Below are 24,324 nucleotides of genomic sequence, written 5' to 3' on the forward strand. Positions count from 1 at the left end.
CAGATTCACTTGTATTTAATTATATTGCCAAATAGGTAATTGTATGAAAGTCCATTGATTAAGTGTCATTAGCCTCCTGATTCCTCTTTATTTCTTGTGCTTAGTTGATTAACCAAAATACTTTGGTGTAATTAGATAGTTATTTATGAGGAGAGATAGAAACTGAATTAGAAAATTTGTGAAATCTAAAAAGTACTAGACAAAACATGTATTTGATTTATGGAAACACATTTAAACATCTTCCTTAAATTTAGAACTAAATATGATTAACATTTGATCTACATAAAGGTAAAGCAAAATAGTTAACAAGTTTTAATTGAGCGTTGCCATACCATTAATCATCAACAGGGGAAATATAGAACTTTCAATTCAGACATCAGCTAAAAATTGTGTCCTTAAGGACAATGACGTAAGTGACAAAGTTAGAATTTATGATTCATCGAAGATCATCTTTTGTTACATAATTCATAATGTGACATTCTGTTTGAAGAAATAAGAATATTTCTTATTGTAGCTTCATAAATAAAATTTTAAATAAGAATGAAACTAGGCATAAAAATAATAACTTTGTGTCATAATGAGATGATGATGATAATTGCCGAGAGGATATCTACAAAATTATCATCTCTTTTTAAGTCTAGAAGCTTTCCTAAGTCAGTGAATTAAGCAGCGGATTCAAATATCTAACACTGAGAATTCTGAAACTCCTGGTATAGCTTAATGCGTGGTGTCATTGAATTGTTTAGCAAAAGTTAAATTTTTCCACATTTTTGCCATTTCCTCATTTCTTTTTTTAAAAAATATATTTTATTGATTTTTTACAGAGAAGAAGAGAGAGGGATAGAGAGTTAGAAACATCGATGAGAGAGATCGATCAGCTGCCTCCTGCACGCCCCCCAGTGGGGATGTGCCCGCAACCAAGGTACATGCCCTTGACAGGAATCGAACCTGGTACCTTTCAGTCTGCAGGCCGATGCTCTATCCACTGAGCCAAACCGGTTCGGCTCCTCATTTCTTTATCAACTTAAAAATTAATCATAACTTGTTGTATTGTTAATATAGTTAGAAAGTTGATTTACTACCTTATAAATTAGTTTACTCAATTTTCCAAATATTTCCCTTATCATAACACAAGAACTAAAGCAATGTTTCAACCTTCAGTTTAATTTTTAATATATCTAAACCTAATAGAAAATTTTTAAAAACATATCTTTAAACAACTCCAATATGTTTTTATAATAATGGATCATACTGATGGACTGCCAGATAGCAATTCATTTTGCTAATGTGAAAAATGATAGCATCAGTCTGTATTTAAATTTTTAGTTAGAAATTTCCTTAAAACAAAGATAATATAACCAACTATTAAGTAACACAAAACACAACAGATAATGATGCCCACAGATGTCATCATTTGATGCCATTAAACACTTACCTTGAGTTGCTATTTATCTATTAAAAATAGTTTACATACCTGAAAGTCAGCCAACTAAGTCTAACTCAGAACAGAGAAAATGAGAACTTCAGATCAAATATTCTCAATGGAAGTACAAACATGCCAGAGACTCAGCCAAATATCTGCAGGGGCCTGTGGAGGATCCTGTTTTCTTTAGGGCAAATAAGAACTTACCTCTGTTCATTGGTTTTTCCTCTCCCCATGATCCTCTTTACTTCCCCCTGTGTTCAAAATGACCAAGGCATATTCTGTGAAATGAAGCAATATTTGAATACTGGCTATAAACATGAAGCTCATTGTTCATTAAAAAAAAATCTTTGTAAGAATTCAGTATATTTTAGGCACCTAATAATAAACAAGACTCCACTGATTTTAACTCAGTGATAAATTATGTGTGCTTCAAGATATTTTGTCATTTTCCATCCTAGCCAGTTTGGCTCAGTGGATAGAGCGTAGGCCTGCGGACCAAAGGGTCCTGGGTTCAAGTCCATTCAAGGGCACGTACCTTGGTTGTAGGCTCCTTCCTGGACCGAACCCTGATTGGGACTCGTGAAAGAGGCAACCAATCAATGTGTTTCTCTCACATTGATGTTTCTCTCTGTCTTTCCCTCTCTCTTCCACTCTCACTAAAAATCAATGGAAAAATATTCTCGGGTGAGGATTAACAACAACAAGATATTTTGTCATTTTCTAGTAGTTATTTGTTAATGACACAAATGCTTTGGACAGGAATTAGTGACTGGGACCATGGAATAACAATCACTTGGAATAAATTGGCCCTTTCATACTTGTCTTTGGCTACATGGATAATTATCGTCAGGGCTACATGATTACATTTTATGACTACCCACTGTTAATCCAGACAAGTGAATCTATTCACTAGCATTTTTATCCTTTGAATGTGGAGTGGCCTCACTTTAGAAAATATATTCTTTTCAGCAACTTCCGGGAAGTCCTTTCTTTCACTCTTTAGCTACTGCGTTGATCTAGCATTTTGTTGCCATTGTTTTAAAAAATGTTTCTGTATGTTTTGCTTCTTTAGAATATATCATTTGGAGTATGTATTGCAAAGCCTTTACTTTTATACACCATACATGGTAATGCGGCAATTAAAACTGAAACCAATGATCCGAAATCATAATCATTTAAAGTAAGGAAAACAGCAAGCAAATGCCCTTACATGGAGCATGACAATCATTTCTGTGAGGCTAGTGGATGACATTGTGCATAAGTAACCTCATCAATATTAAACTACGAATTTAGTCTACAAGAGTCCAAATTATAACGAAATATTGGGAAAAGGGGGATTTTCCAAAGTTCACTTGAATCATGGCTCTGGAATAAGCCTATAACTTGATTTAAACTTCTTTACAGATGTGATATCACCTCAACATCATATTTTAATTTAAAAAGTAACGATCGCTCATAATCCTTTCACATAGGTTTCCCCTTGTCCTGAGGTTAACCTATGAATATTTGCCGTAACATTAACCTTGGTTTTATCAGTGCCCCTGGACTGTTGCTCACTGAAGAAGTGTATGATCACACTATGTCAAGAGCAGCACTGCCACTGTGCACCTCATCTGTACGTTGCAGATGAAACTTCGCAGGTTGCTTTATGAAACTGTATCTAGTCCTCTAGTAAAAGAGAAAACAAGCCTTTAATAAAATGCCATGGGATGAAGTTAAAGCTCCCGTTTCACGAGTTCAACTTCAACTTTGAACCTTTTATTTTAGACAAATTTGTAAAGAATTCCAAGACCTCTTGAGCCAAGATAGATCACCCCTGGGATCCTCCAGACCCACTCCAATTCTAGACCTGGACATCCAGAGGCACTTAACACATTTCAGGTAAGAATGGGTTTCTAATTTGCTCAGACTCTCTTTTTAAATTGTTCAAACTGTCTTTACTAATTGCTCAAACTGTCTGTACTAGACATTTTGTGTTCCTATCACAATTCCATGTAGAGATATGACATATATGTATATGGTGACTGACTGAAGTTTTTGAAATTCCAAGCATCTAAGATAAAACTGTAAAAATAATTAATACATGAAGCATTCAAGATAAGAAGATTTAAAGTTTGGTGATTATCAAGAACTTATGGCTTTAAAAGTAGCCACTATTATTTTAAATAATCACACTTTGGACTAGGAGTTTGAAGTCTGTTAAACAGTTCTTTCCCTTAATTAGGTAAATTGTTGAATGAACAGATGATATGACAAATTAATGGGATATTATATAAAATACTGATTTTCCAGGAGTATAATTTCTACACAACTAGAAAGGCAAATGGTTCTTAAGTTAGTCCACACCAACATATTTAAAGGGCCTAGAATGTATTATTAAAAGCATGTTTTGAATTTCATTTTTGAGAGACTTTGGAGAAGAATAGAATATTTTTCCTGGTTAACTTATGCCCTGAATGCAATGTGGAAAAGAATATATAACTATTTAGGTGCCTTCCAATTTAAAATTTTAGGATTCTATGCCACATGAGAGTTCTCATCAATATAAAAATGTTTATTCTCTTTTAATTAGTATCATTTAGCTTAAATACAATGCTAAGGAAAGAGTAATACACATTAAATTTTTAAAAGTTTTAAATACTTCTCAGTGATTATAATGCTGTTGAGGAGAATACAACATTATGATAAAAAATAGATACTTAAATAAATTAGAATTTTATCTGTGGCATCAGAAACATTTAAATAGAATATTTTGCCATAAGTTCACAAGGCTCTCAAGATATAATAGACACATCTCTGAAGACTAAATTTAGGATTTATCTTCCAAAAATGCAGAAAATATAGGTTATAGTTCACAGGACTTTTCTCCTGTGACTCAGCTGGATTAGTGAAGGTGAGTGTTCTAAAACTGGAAGGAAATTCAATGCCTATACATGTAGAACAAAATACTTTGGAGTCAATAGAAACATCTTCAAATTTAGAACCTTACACATCGGATCTGGGTTGTTTGGGGTAACTTTTACACTCTTTCCAAGCCTCTCTTTCTCTAGCTGTAAGTGAAATAAGAACCCCTCCATTGTATCCTGGTAGTGAGCTAAAATGAGAAAAATGAATATAAAGTAAGCATTCCAATAAATGATGTATTATTTACTCCATCACTGACCCAAGTTTGAAAGGTACAGATTGCTCCACTATTGTATCTGTACATATATTTTCCATATTTTTATTTGTGTACATACTAAAAATATCTATAGTTTTTACAAAAGTTTAAGTCAAAACTTAATACTTTTCATACTAATTCAATTATGGATTTTAGGATGTTTAAGGTACAAATTTATTCTAAGGAGGAACTTACTGTTCAAATACAGAGAACTGGATCTCTATGTCATGTCTACTAGGTTATAACCAATTATAGATGCTGCAGCCTTCATCATCTGTGAGCTCAAAATAAAATACAGCATCAATGTGTAAATCTAATACCAGCTACAGTGTGAAATAAATAGCCAAGTCATTTGGTTTGCTCAGTATAGGCACAAACTGCTAATGTGTTGATAGTTTAGTCATTTGACAACTTAATGCCACAGAACTCTTTAGAGAAAACTTTAGCTTCTAACTTAAGCTAAATGTTACCCAAATGGGCTTTAAATAATCTTATTTACACCCCCATGCAGAATATGGTAACAAGTTAGTCTGGTATCTCTCAGAGAAGAGCAAAAGATATGGTAAATTGCTTCCCCAATTCTCAGTTTTAAAAAAAGGGAAAGAGAGATTAAATTTGGGGTGTAAAACTCAAGATCATCTGTGGCTGCAGATTCTCAATCACAGCCATTTGAGACACATAACCATCCTTAAAACATTTAATGTATCTACTTATAAAAGTCTGATCCATAAAATTTTGGTGTTACTTATATGTTGAGTATTTTGATATCAGAAAGTTATGAATTCCACTTATTATACTCTTTTTAATGTTTGCTGGATTTTAAATTTATTTTTCTTTAATTACACTCCAGATTAATTATGTAGATGAAATCTTTTGATTTTATAATGGGAAACAGTATGATGTTAGAAGTCTCTTAACCAAAATTCATTTTGTAGCAAATTTCCTAAATTATATCTTTGTAAAATTGTGGTGAAAAACACATAACATAAAATTTACCATCTTAACCATTTCTAAGTGAGCAGTTAAGTGGTGTTAAGTATATTCACATTGTTCTGCAACGAATCTCCAGGACTTTTTCATTTTACCAATGAAACCATGACTATTAAATACCAATTCCCCATTTCCTGCTTCCCCCAGCCCCTGGCAATGACCATTTTACTTTCTGTCCCTCTGAACTTGGCTACTTTAGATGCCTCATACAAATAGAATCATGCAGTATTTGCTTTTCTGTCACTGGCTTATTTCACTTAGCATAATGTCCTCAAGGTTTGTCTGTGTTGTAACATGTGTTAAATTTTCTTCCAAGACTGAATAATATTCCATTGTGTGTATATGTGACATTTCACTTCTAACTTGAGCTAAATGTTACCTAAACGAGCTTTAAATATTCTTATTTACACCCCCATGCATCCATCAGTGGGCACTAGGGTTGCTTCTACCTCTTGGCTATTGTGAATAGCGCTGCTGTGGACATGGGTGTGCAAATGTTTCTACAAGGTTCTGCTTTCAATTCTTTTGTATCTATACCCAGAAGTAGAATCACTATGTCATATTATAACTCTATTTCAGGAACTGCCTTACTGTTTTCCATAGTGGCTGCACTGTTTTATATTCCCACCAACAGTGCCCAGGATTTTATTTCATTTCTCCACATCCTGGCCATCACTTGCTATGTACTATTTTATTTTATTTTTGGTAGTATTAATCCTAATAAGTGGGAGGGGATATTTCATTATGGTTTTGATTTACATTTCCCTTATGATTAGTGATATTAATCATTTTTTCATATGCTTGTTGGCCATTCTGTGTCATCTTTGGAGAAATGTCTATTCATGTCCTTTGCCTGCTTTTTAATCTGCCAGTTTGCTTTTTGGCTGTTGATTTTTACGAGTTCTTTATATATTCTGGACATTAACCCCATATTAGATACATGATTTGTAAATATTTCCTACTGTGTAGGTTGCCTTTTTATTCTGTTGATTGTGCCCTTTTTATATAGATGCATAGATGTTTTTGATGTAGTTCATTTTGCCTATTTTTACTTTTATTGCCTGTTCTTTCTGTGCCACATCCAGGAAATCATTGCTAAATCCAATGTCACAGAGTTTTTGGCCTACTGTGTTTTCCTGTAAGAGTGTTATAGTTTTAGGTCTTGTGTTTAGGTATTTGCTTCATTTTGAGTTAATTTTTGCATATGATATAAGATAAGTGTCTGACTGCATTCTTTTCCATGTCATAAATTACACTAGGTCTCACTTAATATCCTCCATAGGTTCTGCAACTTTAAGCAAAATGTTGGATAATGAAACCAATTTTACTCTAGGCTAATTGATACAAACAAGAGTTAAGCTCCTATGACATCTCATCAACACTATATTGAAACTATGTTATTGCAGGACCTGCTTTGTATATCCTTTTAAACAAAAGGTTTAAACATGGCTTAAACATTGCCAGTGAAAACCCAGATTGAATTCTCCTAATGTAGACTGGATTTAAGTGGGTGTTTTTGTTTTTACTGTGCATGTATTAAAAGTAACCTGGATAGATTATCTTAACAGGACTGTAAAAGTCAGCGTGTTTCCTGACCTTGAAAGAGACTCCACACGTTACAAGTACAGCCCTTAAACCTGTCTTCACAGTGGACTCTCTCTCTCTCGGAGCATTTTAAAACTCTTAAGAACTGGAGTACCCCTTTAAAGATCTGATTCACAAGTCTAGGATTGCACTCAGGCATCTGTTATTTGCAGATCTGAAGCTGATTCTGATAGTGAGGCAGCATTAAGAACCACGGTCCTGGGATATTCCTAGACTATTGGAAAAACAATTCTTATTCATGTTTAAAGTGACGCCGAGAGTTATGTAAAGTTCTGTCCTGTACACTAACATATCAAAGAGATTCCTAACTTTGAAAACAGTCCATTGGCAGAGTCTTATTTTCCAGTTTTTGGTGAGTGCTGGCTGGGAAAAAAAGAAGAGAGCATGATTGGATGGGTATATAGAATAATTAGTAACATCACCTGTGCTACTACTTTATTTAGTCAAAATCTCCTTCCCAGTGCAGACCACTTGAATTACACCTGATAGCGTGCTTGATTTGGTTCCTTAAGAACTGTGGCTTACTTTCGGCAGGTTGAATATGTCCCGGTAAAGCGAGGATGTGATCAGAGTAGTTGACATATCAGGGTGCTCTGGAACCCCGTGCGTGCAGGGACCCTCCTCGCTTTTCACAGCCTGGAAGACTGCTGTTTCCATCAAAATAACAGAAGGCAGATTTATTCATTATATATAATTTAGTGAGTGTGAAAAAAAAAAGTGTCTTGATGTAGAGAACACAGTAGACACCACAGCTCCTACTGGAAGTGGGAAGAAAATGAAATGAAATCTGCAGGAGACCCTGTAGACAATTCCCAGGAATGGCAACGGCTGTGAGATCAGTGGCATCGGGTTCCACGGACAGAACAGGTTCTACTAAGATAGAAACCCAGAGCCCTAATTTTTCAAAATGTTAGGAATTCTCCTCTGAGGTCTCAGGAAATGTTACAAACTTTTCCCCTTTTTACCTCTTATGTTCTCATAATCTCATTGAATCTGAAGTCAAGCATCTGGCAACATGAATAGGGAAGGAGGTTAGACTGCCGTTAACACTCACTCAGTTTAGGAAGAACAGTCTATCAGAAACAGAGGAAATTTTCTTTCTCGCACTCAGTTGGCAGCCTGAAATGTTATTGTTTCTAATATTTTACCGTGCTAATGGCAGACGGTGAAAGATAACTAACTAAAGGACTGTCCCATTCTTTAGGGACTTTTAATGTGGAACACAATTATATTCAAAGACTTATATGAGAGAGATTTTATAATAGAGAATTAAGCAGGGCGCAGGCTTTCATCTTTACATCCACAGTACTTAGCACACAGTATGTGCCCAGCAAATATACGTTAATAAATGAAGATAATGATGCTAGCTATGTTAGGTCTTAGATGAATCTGCCACTGATTCATTCCCCAGGGCCATGGGCTGAAGAAGTGGAATGATCAACGTGCTTACTAGTAATTCTCCTATTTGAGTCAGAAAGTGTGCTGACACCACACCTTAGAATTAGATGCTCCTGCTACTCCCATAATGCTTTGAAAATAAGAAATGTACAGCATTCCCAGATACCTGTGTGCCTGCTGGTGATTAAATTTTTCCATTGATTCTCACTGTTGAAAGCTCCCTTATATTCCCCACTCTTCTTCAATATTTGGATCTTCTGTTCAGCATCCCTGTCAAGTTGTCACCCGTTCCAGGCTTGAAAACTTGCAATGATAGACTGTTCTTTGCTCGAGTAAGCATCTTCCTATCTCTGACAGCTCTATTAGAAATGCCTTTTTTTTCCCCAATGAGGCAACATCTGTCTCCCTAAAGCCCCCCTCCTTGGGGGTCTTGCTGACTCAGTTCCATCCTGTTCCCCTCCCAGCCGCTAAAGACAGCTCTCATGCCTCTCTGAGTTTTTTGTTCCTGGGCTACTCATCCACATATGTCATGCATCCCGGTCAACTCAACCAGCATCTTCTGAGTGCTATGTGGTTGGCCACATGCTGAAGAGAGGATGTTTCTCTTTACTTAAGCGTGAGCATGTTTGGTCCTCTCCGAGGAGCCTACAGTGTGAATAGGCCCCCTCCCTTGGCATGGGAAAGTGGCAGGGGAGGTAATCTGCAGTGGGTGAATTTCTTTTTATTTATTTACATATTTTATTGATTTTTTTACAGAGAGGAAGGGAGAGGGAGAGGGATAGAGAGTTAGAAATGTCAATGTGAGAGAAACATCAATTAGCCGCCTCCTGCACACCCCCCACTGGGGATGTGCCCACAACCAAGGTACATGCCCTTGACCGGAATCAAACCTGGGACCCTTCAGTCCACAGGCCACCGCTCTATCCACTGAGCCGAACTGCTCAGGGTACAGTGGGTGAATTTCTTAATCTTGCACAAGTATTTTTAGGGCCAGAAGAGAAATGAAGAAATTTAAATTCAGTCTCTAATCCCAAAAGAAAGCATAATGAAATAAATTACACAACTAAGCTTAGCATTTAAGAAATCAAAATAGTAAGCTTCCTTTAGGATGTTCTGCCTAGTCCAAGGGGACATCTAAGCCCATTTTATTTAAGAATATTGGAAATAGCCGAAACCGGTTTGGCTCAGTGGATAGAGCGTCGGCCTGCGGACTGAAAGGTCCCAGGTTCGATTCCGGTCAAGGGCATGTGCCTGGGTTGCGGGCATATCCCCAGTAGGAGATGTGCAGGAGGCAGCTGATCGATGTTTCTCTCTCATCGATGTTTCTAACTCTCTATCTCTCTCCCTTCCTCTCTGTAAAAAATCAATAAAATATATTTTTAAAAAAAAGAATATTGGAAATAGTGAGCCTGAATTGTGAAGGAAAAAAAAAAATCCTTCCCAAACTTAAGCTCCTTTACATAAGGTTGAAATTAAACTTTAAAAGGTAAACTTCACAAGTGAGTGCCATTCCCAGGTGCAAAGAAAAATATACTCACCAGGTCTTATTCACCAGTTAAGTGGGCAAGGGTAATCTGTATTTACACAAAAGGAAGGAGACTCCCTTGAAGTAAACCTTGCACTAACAGCAATGCTGACTAGACTAAAACAGTTTTCACTTCCTCAGCAGAAAAATGGAATCACGATGCTCTTCTCATATGAATCAACATTAAATCACTTACATTAATTGAATACTAAGTGGAAAATTAAAGAATTCAATCAGTTGCCAATATTTATTGTACTTCACAAGTTGTGTGGCATTTGTTTTAAATGCTACAAGAGGTACATATGTAAAAGCGGGTCATTTGATGACATTTTCATGGATTTTTAGGTTCAGCAGGGAGGAGGTTAGTAATTAAAATAACAGAAACCAGAGGCAATTGTTTCTAATAATAATTGGCAAAAATGGCCCACAATAGTTACGTGTGAATAACTGATTTGTGGGAATGCATACACTGGGGAAGAAATTCAGTGAATTTTTATTTAAATAATTTCTGGTTTTTTGAGCTATGGACTGGGGAACAGACATAGGGAGACAGCAGGGGATCATGGGAAACACTCAGGGGGATGTCAGGAGGCCTAGCTCAGTCTGGTCTCGGTTACCAGCTGGACGTGTGGATCGAGGGCAGGCACTTCACCAGTCCAGCCTCTGGGTGTCCATCTGTAAATCAATGCAGTTTAGCTGGATGATCTCTAAAGCTCCTTCTAGACCAGTGGTTCTCAACCTTCCTAATGCCGCGACCCTTTAATACAGTTCCTCATGTTGTGGTGACCCCCAACCATAAAATTATTTTCGTTGCTACTTCATAACTGTAATTTTGCTACTGTTATGAATCTTAATGTAAATATCTGATATGCAGGATGTATTTTCATTGTTACAAATTGAACATAATTAAAACATAGTGATTAATCACAAAAACAATATGTAATTATATATGTGTTTTCCGATGGTCTTAGGCGACCCCTGTGAAAGGGTCGTTCGACCCCCAAAGGGGTCACGACCCACAGATTGAGAACCATTGTTCTAGACCAATGATGTTTTACTCCATTGTTGGTTGACTGCTCTGTTTTAAATCATTATTTATGCTATATTTCCATACGATCTCATTTCTTCTCTTTATGCTTTAGCCACTCATTTATTTTTAAGTCAACAATTGAATAGGGTTTAGCTAAAAAAGCACAACAGTCCTAAGATTAGTGCCTTCATTCCTTTATACTATAGAAAATATTAATGGTCTAGTAGGGAGAAATATAAGGAAATGGTTCACTTATCCACAAAAGCTCTATTCCCATATGTTAAAAAAAATAGGATAAAAGTAAAGAAGAAAAAGTGTTTATCTTAAAAAAGTTGACTTGTCCGTGTTGGATTTTGTTCTCTCCTAATGGGTGTGCAATGATTGTACCCTTAGCATTGAGCTGGACTGCCCAGATGACCATTGATCGGGACTGAAATGAAATGGAATCCCAAGGACCCATTCCCCTTTGGGACCTCAGAATAAGTGGCTGAGAAGAGCAGGAGGAATGTGGCCTTAGGGGGGTGAGGAGGCAGCATGTCTCCCAATCTGGCAGAGGTTCGGGGCAGTCACAAACACATTTCTCCAAACTGAGTTTCATAGAGCATTAGTCCATGAGATGCACCTTGAAATTGTCTCATGATCAAGTGTTTCTCGGATCAAGAAACCCTGACTGACTATTACACCTCTCTTGAAGTGCGCCAGTGCACATTAGCATGTCAAAGGCTCCCAGAACCTTTTGAATGGAACCCGTTTTTGAATGAAAGGAAAACTTAGTCCCTTGTTTTCAAAACTTGATCACAGAAACTATTTGTGTGTGTGTGTGTGTGTGTGTGTGTGTGTGTGTGTTTTCTCAAAATACTTATTGACATTCCATAGAATTCAGGTTCTGCCGAAGTTCTTGGGGGAAATGCTGAAGAAATTCATCATTTTCACTTTCCCAGAAAGGATAGCAGTCATGGTAGTTAGGTATTATTTCTTGGCCCTAAGAAAACACATCCAACTCCCTAGCTGCATTTAAACTGTTTTAAAAATACTGATGTTTTGGACCCCTCTCAAACCAATGAAATCAGGATCTCTGGGGTGGGACCCACACATTAGTATTTAAAACAAAACAAAAAGTTCCTTGGGTGATTCTAGGTTTGAGAACCACAGCAGCTGAAGGAGCCACAGACCACTCTAAGTGCTGTGAAGGCCTTGCTAATGAGTACATTTCAATGATGTGTAGCCACCAAAGCAAAATGTATCATAAATATGCACCTTGATTAAACTCAATTTTAAATTACTTGGGGCCATGGGATAATATAATCTACGTGGAAAATAAGTACAATCAGACAGTTTCCATTTCCTCGATTTCTTCAACCTGTTAGGATAGATGCCATCAAATTCTGGAAGAACAGGACCCAGCTACTTTCCTCCGGGTGCGATCTCTCTCTCTTTGGCCTATATTCAGGGTTGTGCTGCTTCAGAGAGATGAACAGAAGGAAGGTTTTTCTGAGAAGGCCCACAATCCTTTGCTGGTGTTCTCCAGGGTCTGTTTCCCAGCCCCCTGCTCTCACAGCTGTTCTCATGAGAGCAAGAAGGCGCTTTTCTGGCCGCCACCAAAAACTAGAGTAGGGAGAACAGACTGAGCCTGGGGCTGTATTTGGAACTCAGCCTGCAGTAGCTGAATAACCCAGGAAGGAAGGTAAAGGAGATTTGTCTTCCCTTTAAATCTTGCTACCTGAATGCCTCCTGGAGGCCAAAAAGTAGAACTGAAGTTGATGTCAGTGGCATCCGCATGCAATTCAGAAAATCAAAGATACACATTAGCAAACATCCATTGGAATAATGCAACATAACAAAATAGTAGCAATAATAGCCCAAACTATTTCAACCTTTACACGTACCAAAAGAAATGGAGGAAGAGAAGTGGGCTTGTCAAACATTGTCCAGGGAGAAAACTGAAATTTGACAAAATGAAATGAGAAAATGGCAGTTGGCTATTTTCTCTTGACTTTCAGTCTTCTAGTTTGTAGCATAATAGTATCTATTACTTCCAGCTTTTGGTATATCGAAAGAAAGCTAGAAAAATCCATCCATGGTTGGCAGACACAGCTGAGTGACCCAGTCTTCAGTGGCAAATACTAATGAGGCTTCTGTTTTCTTTTCAGTACATATTAAATCAGTGTTCGCTTAGTAGGTGGAAAGAATGTGCTGGAGTCCGGGCCCATCTCTTGCCAATAGAGGAAGAATCCAGGGGAAGATTCCACAAGAGTTTGCTTTAGGCTACGTTTTAGAAAATTGCTTTAGTGGTTTAATTTAAATTAGTTTAGACAGATCAATTAAAGTAATGATAAAGCACTTCTGAAGGACAATTCGAGCAATATGGAAACAGTTTTGTCTAGGATACAACAAAGCTAGGGAAATGTAAACCATATTTACTCAGATTAAGGAAAGTAAAATAGCTCTTGTCCCTCTGGTAGATTGTCCATTCACAATCTTATATTAACTTCCATTTCAAGTTAACACTGAAGTTTTGGAGATTTTAAAGATAAACACATAAGACCTTGGCCCCAAGAGAAAAAAAAATGCCCTTAATCAAGGATCACAATGTGTAAAGAGAAGTTTTTGACATTTCTATTCTATGGAAGTTTCTTGATAGTCATCATCATTAATGTCAAGTACAGTCATGTGGCACGTTAATTATGGGGGTAATTTCTTTTGCTTGTTTGTTTCTTTGTTAATGCTCACCTGAGGATATTTTTTCCATTCATTTCTAGAGAGAGTAAAAGGGATAGAGGGCAGGAGAGGGAGAGAGAAACATTGATGTGTCTCTGAGAAATACATCCCTGGCTATTTCCTCTCTGTGCAAACATTATAGAGTATACTTACACACCCTAGATGGTGTAGCACCATCGTATATGCTGTCAGTCACTGACCAAAACATTGGTATGTGGCACATGACTGTAGTTTATGTGTATAAACACTGAGTTATATAGATTGGTTGTCACTAACATTGGATTAGCAAAACTGCAGAAGGTAAAAGAAAAATGATTGTAATTTATTTCCTTTCCATTAGAAATCTCTTCTCTTTCATCCTCCATTACCTTTTTTATTTCTGACTCACAATTTCTTCATTTTAAAAAAGTATTTTTTTCATTGACTTCAAAGAAGAAGGGAGAGGGGATAGAAACATCGATGATGAGAATCATTGATCAACTGCTTCCTGCACGCCCTCTACTGGGGATTGAGCCTGCAACCCAGCTTGTGCCCTGACTGGGAATTAAACCATGACCTCCTGGTTCATAGGTAGACTGGTTCATGGCTCAACCACTGAGCAACACCAGTTGGCTCAGTTTCTTTGTTTGTAATGCCACTGATAGAGAATAAAGTTTGAACTGTTGCAATATATTCTCCTTTAAAAAGTTAAAGTATGCATCAGAACTTATTCAGGTCAAGTCATTGGTCAAGAAGAGGTTAGGAAGTCACCTTATAAAAAGGCAAAAGCTGTAAGTCCGCAGGTGTGCCTTCTTCCTATTATAAATATTAACAACTAGCTAATTACAGTGGTAACAGATCCAGCAAACAGTTACTCCTTTCCTGAACTCAGCCAATTTGAAGAGATGGTTTATGTTGCAGAAAGATGCTCTAGAGAATGTTAATTGGGAGATCTAGCAAAATAGGAGTTTTTAAAACCATGAATAAAATTAAGAAGATGACTGTTAAGTATAAGTTACATTTTCTCTAACATCAGGTGCTATAAACTGTCAGTCTAGCTTTTTCTCAGCAGGTGATTATATTGCTCACAATCAGTTGTCAGAAACTTCCTGCTCCTCAGTGTGAAATTAGTAATAGGAAAATGAAATCAATGGGCTGGAATCTAGTTAGAGACAGAAAGAATAGTTCAAGATAAATATAGCTACTGAGCCTGACAAGCTATGATTCAAACCTCAAATTTTGACCCTTGCTTTTTTTAGTTTAGACTTACTGATTTGGTGAGACATTTTCCTAACAATTACTCTTGAGTCAGATCTCTCAGTGTACTGCAAGTGGATATGTTTTCCTTAATCTCCCCTAAATTTCACATCATTGATTTTGGCCACCAACTAAGCTTTTTACCACATTAAGGTATTTCTGCACGTTGGTTTTTGCTATCCAACGCAGGAATTTTCCTCTCCATTTTAATTCCAGCCATTAAGTTACAAATCCATGACGCCTTCAACCACATTGTCAATTGACATGTCGAGCAGCGTGGAATTAATGAGAGAGCCTGTGGAGCTCCACCAGAGATGTCCTTCAAGGTTGACAACTGCCCTTAAGTCCACACTTTGGGTTTCATTGTCCAACCAGCTGTGACTCTTCCTCACTCTGCTGTCATCTAGCTCACTTCCCCTGCCACCCCTCCACCCGCCCCTACTTATCACATGGTATTTTGGGAGAATTTGACAGATGCATTGCTAAAATCCTACAGTAAATTGCATTGCTACTGCTCTATAAGACTTTTATAGAGGGAAATAGTAGCTACTTTATTGGGTTCAGAAACCCAGACAGCACTTCAGTGATCACCTCTATGTTAACATTTCAGGTTTGTAATAATCCATTACATGAACAAAGTGTGATAAACCCCTTCACTGGAACACTTACAGCAATAAAAGGAATCTATTGATAAACACAACAAAGTGGATGAATCTCAGATTTATTATGTTAAGTGAAATGAGGCAGTCACAAGAAGTCTATAGACTTTATGATTCAGTTTAGATGGTATTTAGAGGAAAAAGCAAAAACTCTGGGCATAGAAATTGGAGCACTGATTCTCAGTAGCTGGGGGCGAGGAGAGTGAATGCACTGAAAAGGAGCACGACCACACTTTTAGATAATGGTGGTGATTATATGACCCTATGAGATTGTCAAAATTCAGCAAACTATATACCTAAAAAGACTAACTGTTACCCTATGTAAATTCAAACTCAATAAACTTGTTTTAAAAATATCCCATTATAAGAAATTTGTTAAGGGACTAATTAAATGTAATTTAAATACGTAGTTTCTCAAATCTGTCTCTTTCCCCCCACTTTGATTATAAAGGCATGTTTCTCTGTTCCATCTCACTACATCCTTTCTCATCTCCCATAATTTTTCAAAGATTACCTAACATGCTAGTGTCTCAGAAACAGTCCTGTGTTTTCTTTATCCTGAAATAGGAGTTTCCTATACTTAAAGTCTCAACTCTATTGACAGTTTGAAAAGAGCAAAGCGCCCTGACCAGTTTGGCTCAGTGGATAGAGCATCAGCCTGCGGACTGAAGGGTCCCAGGTTCGATTCCAGTTAAGGGCATGTACCTTGGTTGTGGGCACAGCCCCAGTAGGGGGTGTGCAGGAGGCAGCTGACAGATGTTTCTCATCGATGTTTCTAACTCTCTATCCCTCCCCCTTCCTCTCTGTAAAAAACCAATAAAATTTTAAAAAGAGCAAAGCATCTTAATTACCATTTAGTCTTTTATATGCAAACATAGCACTATCTTCCCCAAGCCAGGCCTATCCCTGCATTATTTGCCTTCCTCATTCTTGAACTTTAAGGTCTGCCTGCATCAGAGACTACCAAATGGAACCAAGGAAATGTTAGCCTTTGTTAACGCAATGATTCCATACATTGAAGTCCCCACTCCTTCTCCCAAGGCTGCTGCCCCCTGGAGGTGACTCTTACCCAAATGCAAGCAGCAGAGTAGTATAGGCTAATGACAGCAGTGCCCCACCTCAGCCTTGTTTGTTTTATTATTTTTGCTTTTGATTTGTGGGGTTTTTTCCTTTGTTTTAGCACTCTTTATTTTTTAAGATTAGACTATAATTATGGTAACAAGTTTATAGTAGGAGCCCAAACCACACATTTTCAGAGACACATCGCATCCTTTTTGCCACTTACATTTAAATTGTGTAGACTTTGATGATCACTTTTGCTGTAAGGCCACCCATTCTTCTTCCTCACTTTGATGACTGAGATCTTACTCTCATGGGTCTATTTTCTTCCCATTGTCTTCTCTCTGCTCTACTTCACATTTTTGGATGGAATGTAACTCCTTTCTCCTCAGGATTCTATTAAAGTCTTCTCATCACTGTGGCAGGAGCACCTCTTTTTCAATATCTTAATCGAGGGATCAGGAAACTAATTCCCTATTTTCAGTAACATCCAAAGAGCTTTGAAGGGCGAGTAGACTTTGATTGGCTTAAAAGAAGAAAGAGGGCAAACAAAGATACACAACTAAGAATGACCATCATAGGTTTGGGGATGGAGAGGACATATGCCTGAGATTAGCCTTTTTATTTTTATTTTTTTTTAATGTTTTTATTCCTTTTTTTTTTTTTTTTTGAGAGAGAGGGAGAGAGGAGATATGAGACAGAAACATCCATAATTGCCTCTCATCCCCACCCCGACTGGGCGGCTAGGGACTAAACCTGCAACCGAGGCAGGTGCCCTGCCTGGGAATCGAACCGACAACCTTTTGGTGTTCAGGGTGGCGCTCCAACCACCTGAGCCACACCAGCCAAGATTAGCCTTTTTAAAATAAAGTAATAGAACACATGATCAAAAGGATAAAGGAAGGAGACCTAGGAAATGCAAATGTGTTAAGAAATCTATATAACATTTGTATCCTTTGCCATTCTTCAGCAAAAATTTTTTAAATGTGACATGAAGATGATACATTGCTAGCTGTCTCTTTCACTTGTCTCATGAGGGTCAACTTTTAGATGAATTTGAATTTAGGACTTCTAGATTTTGACTACCTACTTCAAACCATCATGGCAACTATTTACCCAGGTAATACTTGCTATCTACTTAGGAAATGTTCTCTGATGTTTATCTTATGAAAATGCATGCAAATGCCAAGTATAACCAAATATTAAGTCTGTGGTTAAAAACCAATATTTTTGAAAGAAAAAAAGCAATCTCCAGTATCAAAGCCTTTTAAGATTGGACTATAGTGTATTACATTACAGATGACCTTAGTTTATTTTCCTTCTAGGACTGAAAGTCAGCATTACCAGTTCTGTTTTTCTTCTATTTTTCTATATGTTCTACATTATTACTTTCCTCCTTTTTGTATGTCACTAAGAGTGAGATATACACTTGTTTTTCTGGAGTGGTTGGGGCCAAGAGACTGTCATGATATTCCCAGAAGTTTGTTGTTGTTGTTGTTTTTGATCATCCTGTGATTTCACATTTTTCTGTGCTATTCTAAAACAATGTTAGATTAATTACTTGGCTTCATAAACCTCACTGAAAGCTATTAGAACAGAGGTTATGCTTTACATTTAGTATCACCTAGGGAGGGGGCAGGCAGATGCATGCTTTTCAATGTGAAGGTATTGTTAAATTAAGGAAACCAACAAAATTTGCATAATGTTTTTCATGTGGAAAGATAACAGTTCAAGTAATTACTTTTCTTATGTTGAATGTTCCGCAATCAATTTATGACTTCTCTGTTGAGCTCGGTGTCCTTTCAACTTCCATAACCTTCTGTTCATGCCTGCATTTTAAGAAGAGCACCATAAGCGTGGATAATAATGAATTGAAGCTTAGAGTTGGAAAGAACCATGCAGATGTTCTAGTTAGACCATTGTCATCTTACAAGGCTAAGTCACTTCCCCCAAATCACAAATTGCCTAAGGTCAGAGCCACTGTGAAGGCTTGGGACACCTGGTTCTCAGTGCAGGGCAGAGATGACAATGCAACCTGCTAATGAGCAGGTACATATTTCAGAAGCAAGAAAGGCCCTCAGCCAAGAAGGATACCAGCCTAAGAATCTTTCATTATGGTGACAACTCTTCTGGACATGGAGAATTAAAGCATTTATATACACCTACCCATTTTGTACTTGATTTTTAAAAACCCTGGTCTTAGACAGGAAATTGAACACAAAGAAGTAACATCTTCTGGGCCTACAAGTCTGCCCACAGAACAAAATTAGAGAAACTAAGCCGAAACTGCCAACATAATGTGATTTGGCAAAGAAAAAGACTAAAACCCACCCTTAGCCCGAGAATAACATAAGTAGAGGCAATAGAGAATATTAGATTTCTCAGGCAAATTATTACTTCTCTGGCATTAGTTTCTTCATCTATAAAACAGAGAAAATACCTACTTAGTGTTGATGCCAGGATTATGTGAGATGATACAGGATAGAGTACCCAGAATAGGGCTTTCCATATGGTCAGAACTCAAATATTGGCTATTAACTTTAATGTTTAACCTAGCAAAATTAATTCTGCATATTCAGTTATAGATGAAGAAGGCAGTCATAACCAAAGAGGACATGGCAGTAGAGATGAAAATAAATCTCATCTAATGATGTAAGGATCCCTGAAGCATGAGAAAAACACAAGAAAAGAGATAGTTTGTACCCAGGTCCAAGCATCTAGATATCGATGGGTGGCTTCCCTCAGTTCTTTGTGTGGGTGCAACCATGCTTAATTCCTCCACCGCTCCCATCAATTCCATTTGTTGTCCAGACTCCCTGATAGATCCTAAAGCGTATGGATTCTTCTCATTGTAGAAATGGAGCGAAAGTCAGTTTTCCTACTCAGTCGCGCAAGATACTGCAGCAAAGATATGCATATGCTCGAACTATGATGATGTCTTATATTACAAATTTGGTGCACATAGTTGGCCAAGCACTGACCATTCTTGTTTCTTATTAATTGGAGACCGAAGTTGTTTTCCTTTATTGAGTGTGTTAATTATGTCCTAGACATAAGGCAATCTTTGCAAGATATTCAGATGAAGGATGCTAGCAACCTGTGCAGTGTAATGAGAGACAGACAGAAAATTTTACCCTCACCATTAAAGCCCCAAAGCCACTATTCTGAGTCCTTTAAATGGATTAATATAAACACAATTCCATGTTATCTTATTATTATCATCACCGCTGGGGTGATATGGGTAGGCTGCATTAGACCCTAAGTCCCTCATTTTCATTGTTTTAAAATTTCACTATTTTTTGCCGAAACCGGTTTGGCTCAGTGGATAGAGCGCCGGCCTGCGGACTGGAGGGTCCCAGGTTCGATTCCGGTCAGGGGCGTGTGCCTGGGTTGCGGGCATATCCCCAGTGGGAGATGTGCAGGAGGCAGCTGATCGATGTTTCTCTCTCATCAATGTTTCTAGCTCTCTATCTCTCTCCCTTCCTCTCTGTAAATCAATAAAATATATTTTAAAAAAAAACAACAAAGGGAAATAATAAAAAAAAAATTTCACTATTTTTGTTCTTAAAGATTACATACCCTAAGAGAGGTAACTAGCTAACATGTTATGAAGGATAGTTAAAAACTTCTAAAGTTTTAACAACCTAGGGCTTGTAAGCAGTTGATAGTTTGGTTTTTTAATAATAGATAGATAGATAGATATAGGTATATATATATATATATCATGTTGTATACATATTATAACATGCATAATATATGTCAAGCATATTTTTCAATATTATTTCAAGTATGAATAATGGAGAGCAACCTGGCAGTGTTACTTCAGAGACAGTTGACCAAGTGGACAATCTGGATGGCTTTTATTCACAAGAAGAGTGAATACGCACTTACTTGTTCAACTAGAAATATCTGTCATGGTAGGAAGGGCTACCTATACTGAGGTTGCAATGGCACCCTGCATTTGCTTATTAGTTATGATTATTAGTTCATTAGTTAGCTGCTCAAACCCAAATGCAGAGTGGTGTACATAAGGTGGAATTTTATTTTCCTCTCGCTAAAGAGACTAGAGGTGAGGGGGTCCCTTCTATGCTGCTCCATCTCCATCGCCAAGGTGACTATCCTCAGCTGCATAGCTGCATAACTATTTTGAGAGGACACAAAGGGCACTCAATTTCCTTTCAAGCAGGTGGGAGTCTCAGACAGCCCCTCATATTTTATTGTGGGAGGGTTAGTCCCTTGTTCAAATCTAGCTGCAAGGGAAGCTTGGAAATATAGTCCCCAGCTGGATGGCCACCTGCCCAGATAAAACCCTATTACTATGAAGAAGAAAAGAATGAAGTCAGAGAAACAGCCATCAGGCATACTCAACCAATTTTGATTTCTTCTTATATGATCTATGCCCAATCAAGCATGGATATCATTCTTTAAAATGAGATGATTCCCACACACAGAAAGTTGTATTTTCTGACTTTCCTGATGAGACAGAGAGTCAGTCATGTGTTAAATATTCAGACTTGCTAATAATTCATGCATGTCAACTCTATTAATGACAAACCTTCTTCCAAATACATTCCAAATTTCTTATGGTCAAAAAGGAATACACTGACTTGTGTTCTATCTTCCACAATGCTTGGCACCACTTAGGAATATAAAAAAATGCCTATTGAATTGAATGTTCTGGATCAAATGGGGGATTTATTGTCCTATTTCATACTGTATGTTGCTCATCTTTCTCCTACCACCTCTCGTTTCCAGTTTGATCACTCATGGCTTTGGGACTCCAGCAATATGTGCAGCCCTAAGCACTTTCCAAACAGTCCTCAGTGAAATGCTGAACTACTTGGAAAAACACACGACCCACAAAAATGGCGGAGCGGCGGATTCTGGCCAAGGACATGCCAACTCGGAGAAAACCCCCCTGCGGAAAACTTCAGAGGCCGCCGTGAAAGAGGGCAAAACAGAAAAGACAGACTAGCTACATCAAACAACCTACTTCCAGAGAGTCTTGCTGCTGATATTTTTTCTAACATATATATCATGGAGGGTGATTACACTTCAGTGGATCAAATCTTGACTCTCCCCTGAACCTCCATAAAAAACAAAAATGGAAATGAAAAAATGAAACAAAAAAGGACAAAACCACAAAAAAAAGTGAAAAAAAGGAAAACAGCAGTGTAACCGTGTGATGAAATTGTCACTTTTAAAATTTCCTGTTATGATAAATTCCTTTCGTGCACGTAATTTATTGTCCTGAATGATAGACATCACAGTGTTAAGCACTCCTGGACTTTGGAGAGGCAGCACATGCGTTTCCCACCTGACTGATGCACTTTCTTACCCTGCTCTGTAGGAAGGGATCAGAAAGCGTGACCCAACTGGACTCCACCACCAGTGCTGACAGCTCCAGTCTTGACGTAACTCCCTGTAACAAGAGTGCCTCTTTCCAATAAGTAGACCGATCTGGCAACGAATCCCTCAATAAATACTTTGGGAACTGAAAAGGGCAGTCACGAATCTTTGTCCTGTGAATTGACAGAAATTCTAAAATTTTGGTCACCGCCCCCCCACCCCCCCTCCAGCCCACTTAACTACCAGTGCCTTGGTGGTATTTAAAAATTCCAGAAAACGCTGTCCCCCTTACGTATGCCTATTCCCACCTCACCCTAGGTCCTTCTTTATGTTTGCCCAAGAGCTAAGAAGAGAGTCAGCATAATATTGAAGAAAGAACAAGTGTGAACGCCTCTATCCATTCTCCTCACACGCCCAACCCAGCAGTTCAAGGAAACAGACTGCACTTAACGGGTCAGGGCAGGATGGATACAGTAGTTTTGCCATTCTTGGGCTCCCGATGGAAAGCAGTAGGATTGTGATGCCTAGAAAAGCTTTGGGATAGGAGCAGCGATCTCTCCAGGAAGCCCTGCCCCTCAGAGACAGGAGAGGACCCCAGGAGGCCCCTGGAGGTCCCTTGATGTGCTGGTGGCCAATGATTGTATGATTAGAGTGAGATCCCCTCCTTCTTCTACCTTTGTGCTTCTTCTACCTGCTCGATAGCCGTGTCCTAACCATTTAGAAGCACAGAAGCGTTCAGGTCTGTGTTCAATAAAAACAAAAACAGAATGATCGGAGGTGACTTTTGCTTTTAAGATGCTTCCTTTGTTTATAGCTTGTTCCTACAGTTCATTGTCCTTTAGTCAAGACACTGAAGACAAGAGGTTCCGGGCTGCAAAGGCCAGAAACTAACTGAATGATAGTTAGGACCATTTAAACCTGAAAGTGTCAAGAAACCTGACCGGTACCACATTGTTCTAAACTTTCTACTGTTAACATTTTCCAACTTCTAAGCAAATCAATATATCGGTCATCATCTATGAAAAAAATAGTTTAATAATGTGTGGACACACCTGACACCACGTGTAGCATGAAGATATTATCCTCTTGTTAACGTGTTTCAATTACGTTCACTAAGTGTCTGCCATAATATAACCCCATGGGAAAGATTAGTATTATTTTTAATTGGAAGGAAATTAATTGCTCAAGATTTTTTATGTAGAGATCAAAAAAATATTTTTATCTAATAATAATTCTTAAAATTATTTGACCTTTATCTTCAGTCATGTACAGAAAAGGGGAACCATACCAATAAAAATCTAAATTTTCCAGACTAAATTCAATTAACAGGAGACACTACTAAGGAATTCTATAATAAAGGGGTTTTATAGTTAGTAGAAAAGCTTACTATAAAGAAATGAATTGTGGGTTCATGTTCATCCATTTTTAAAATTTTACCATTATTCAAGGCTTTAAAATTTTTTAAATAAAATAGAATAAAGCTAAGATTCTGCAGTTCCAAATTTCATCACAAAATAAATTATTCCATTTTTCATGACATTTTCCATATTGTAATATATACACAAAAATGATGAATATTTCAGTTTCATAAATAGTAGGAAAGCTATATACAGGTAATGTGGACCACTAATATTTCCTTAATAAAATTTCCACATTAATTTTCTTTTATTCCTTTTATTATTAACAATACATATGTATTTAATATGGCATTTTGATATGCATATCTGCTACGGATTTAATGTAGTTATATACCATGTAAAATGATCACCAATAATCAGATGAAAAGTTAGATCTGGCTTATAGTACCAGCTTGTTTCTCCACCCATAGTTGTTACTAGTTGGGGTTCTTAACACCTCAGTGGGGTATTTTTTATTAACATTGGAAACAAAAGTATAACTAAATAATTACAGTGCATATTATTTACCAGGATTTTGGGTGTCTTCAGAGCCTTAAATGGACAGCACCCATCATTTAACTTAACCAGCCATTGGGACATAAATGAATTGATGGACTGGTCATATTTAGAGTCATTATTTATTATCATATCCTAATAGACATTGTTAACATACCAACTTTTGCCTTGTATATAATAGGTACTTAACACTTTTTAAATAAATGAATAAATAAATGTGTGTGTGTTCTTTGTCCAAAATGGGCCAAAGGACAGT

General features: G+C 37.5%; 1 protein-coding gene across 1 annotated transcript in view; it reads left to right on the plus strand.

The window, feature by feature from the left end:
• TFAP2D (transcription factor AP-2 delta) overlaps positions 1–22,898 on the plus strand; it is a gene marked incomplete at its 5' end in the record, with an annotated part of 51,916 nt that extends 29,018 nt beyond the window's left edge. Inside the window, 2 exons of the mRNA XM_081093593.1 lie at positions 3,194–3,307; positions 21,562–22,898. Of these exons, the coding sequence (XP_080949719.1) occupies positions 3,194–3,307; positions 21,562–21,781 (334 nt within the window). The 3' untranslated portion in view covers positions 21,782–22,898. The remainder of the gene's footprint in view (positions 1–3,193; positions 3,308–21,561) is intronic.
• Positions 22,899–24,324: the final 1,426 nt, after the last annotated feature.

Source organism: Myotis nattereri (genome assembly GCF_964212035.1).
Source record: "Myotis nattereri genome assembly, chromosome: 6".
Taxonomy (NCBI): Eukaryota; Metazoa; Chordata; class Mammalia; order Chiroptera; family Vespertilionidae; genus Myotis; species Myotis nattereri.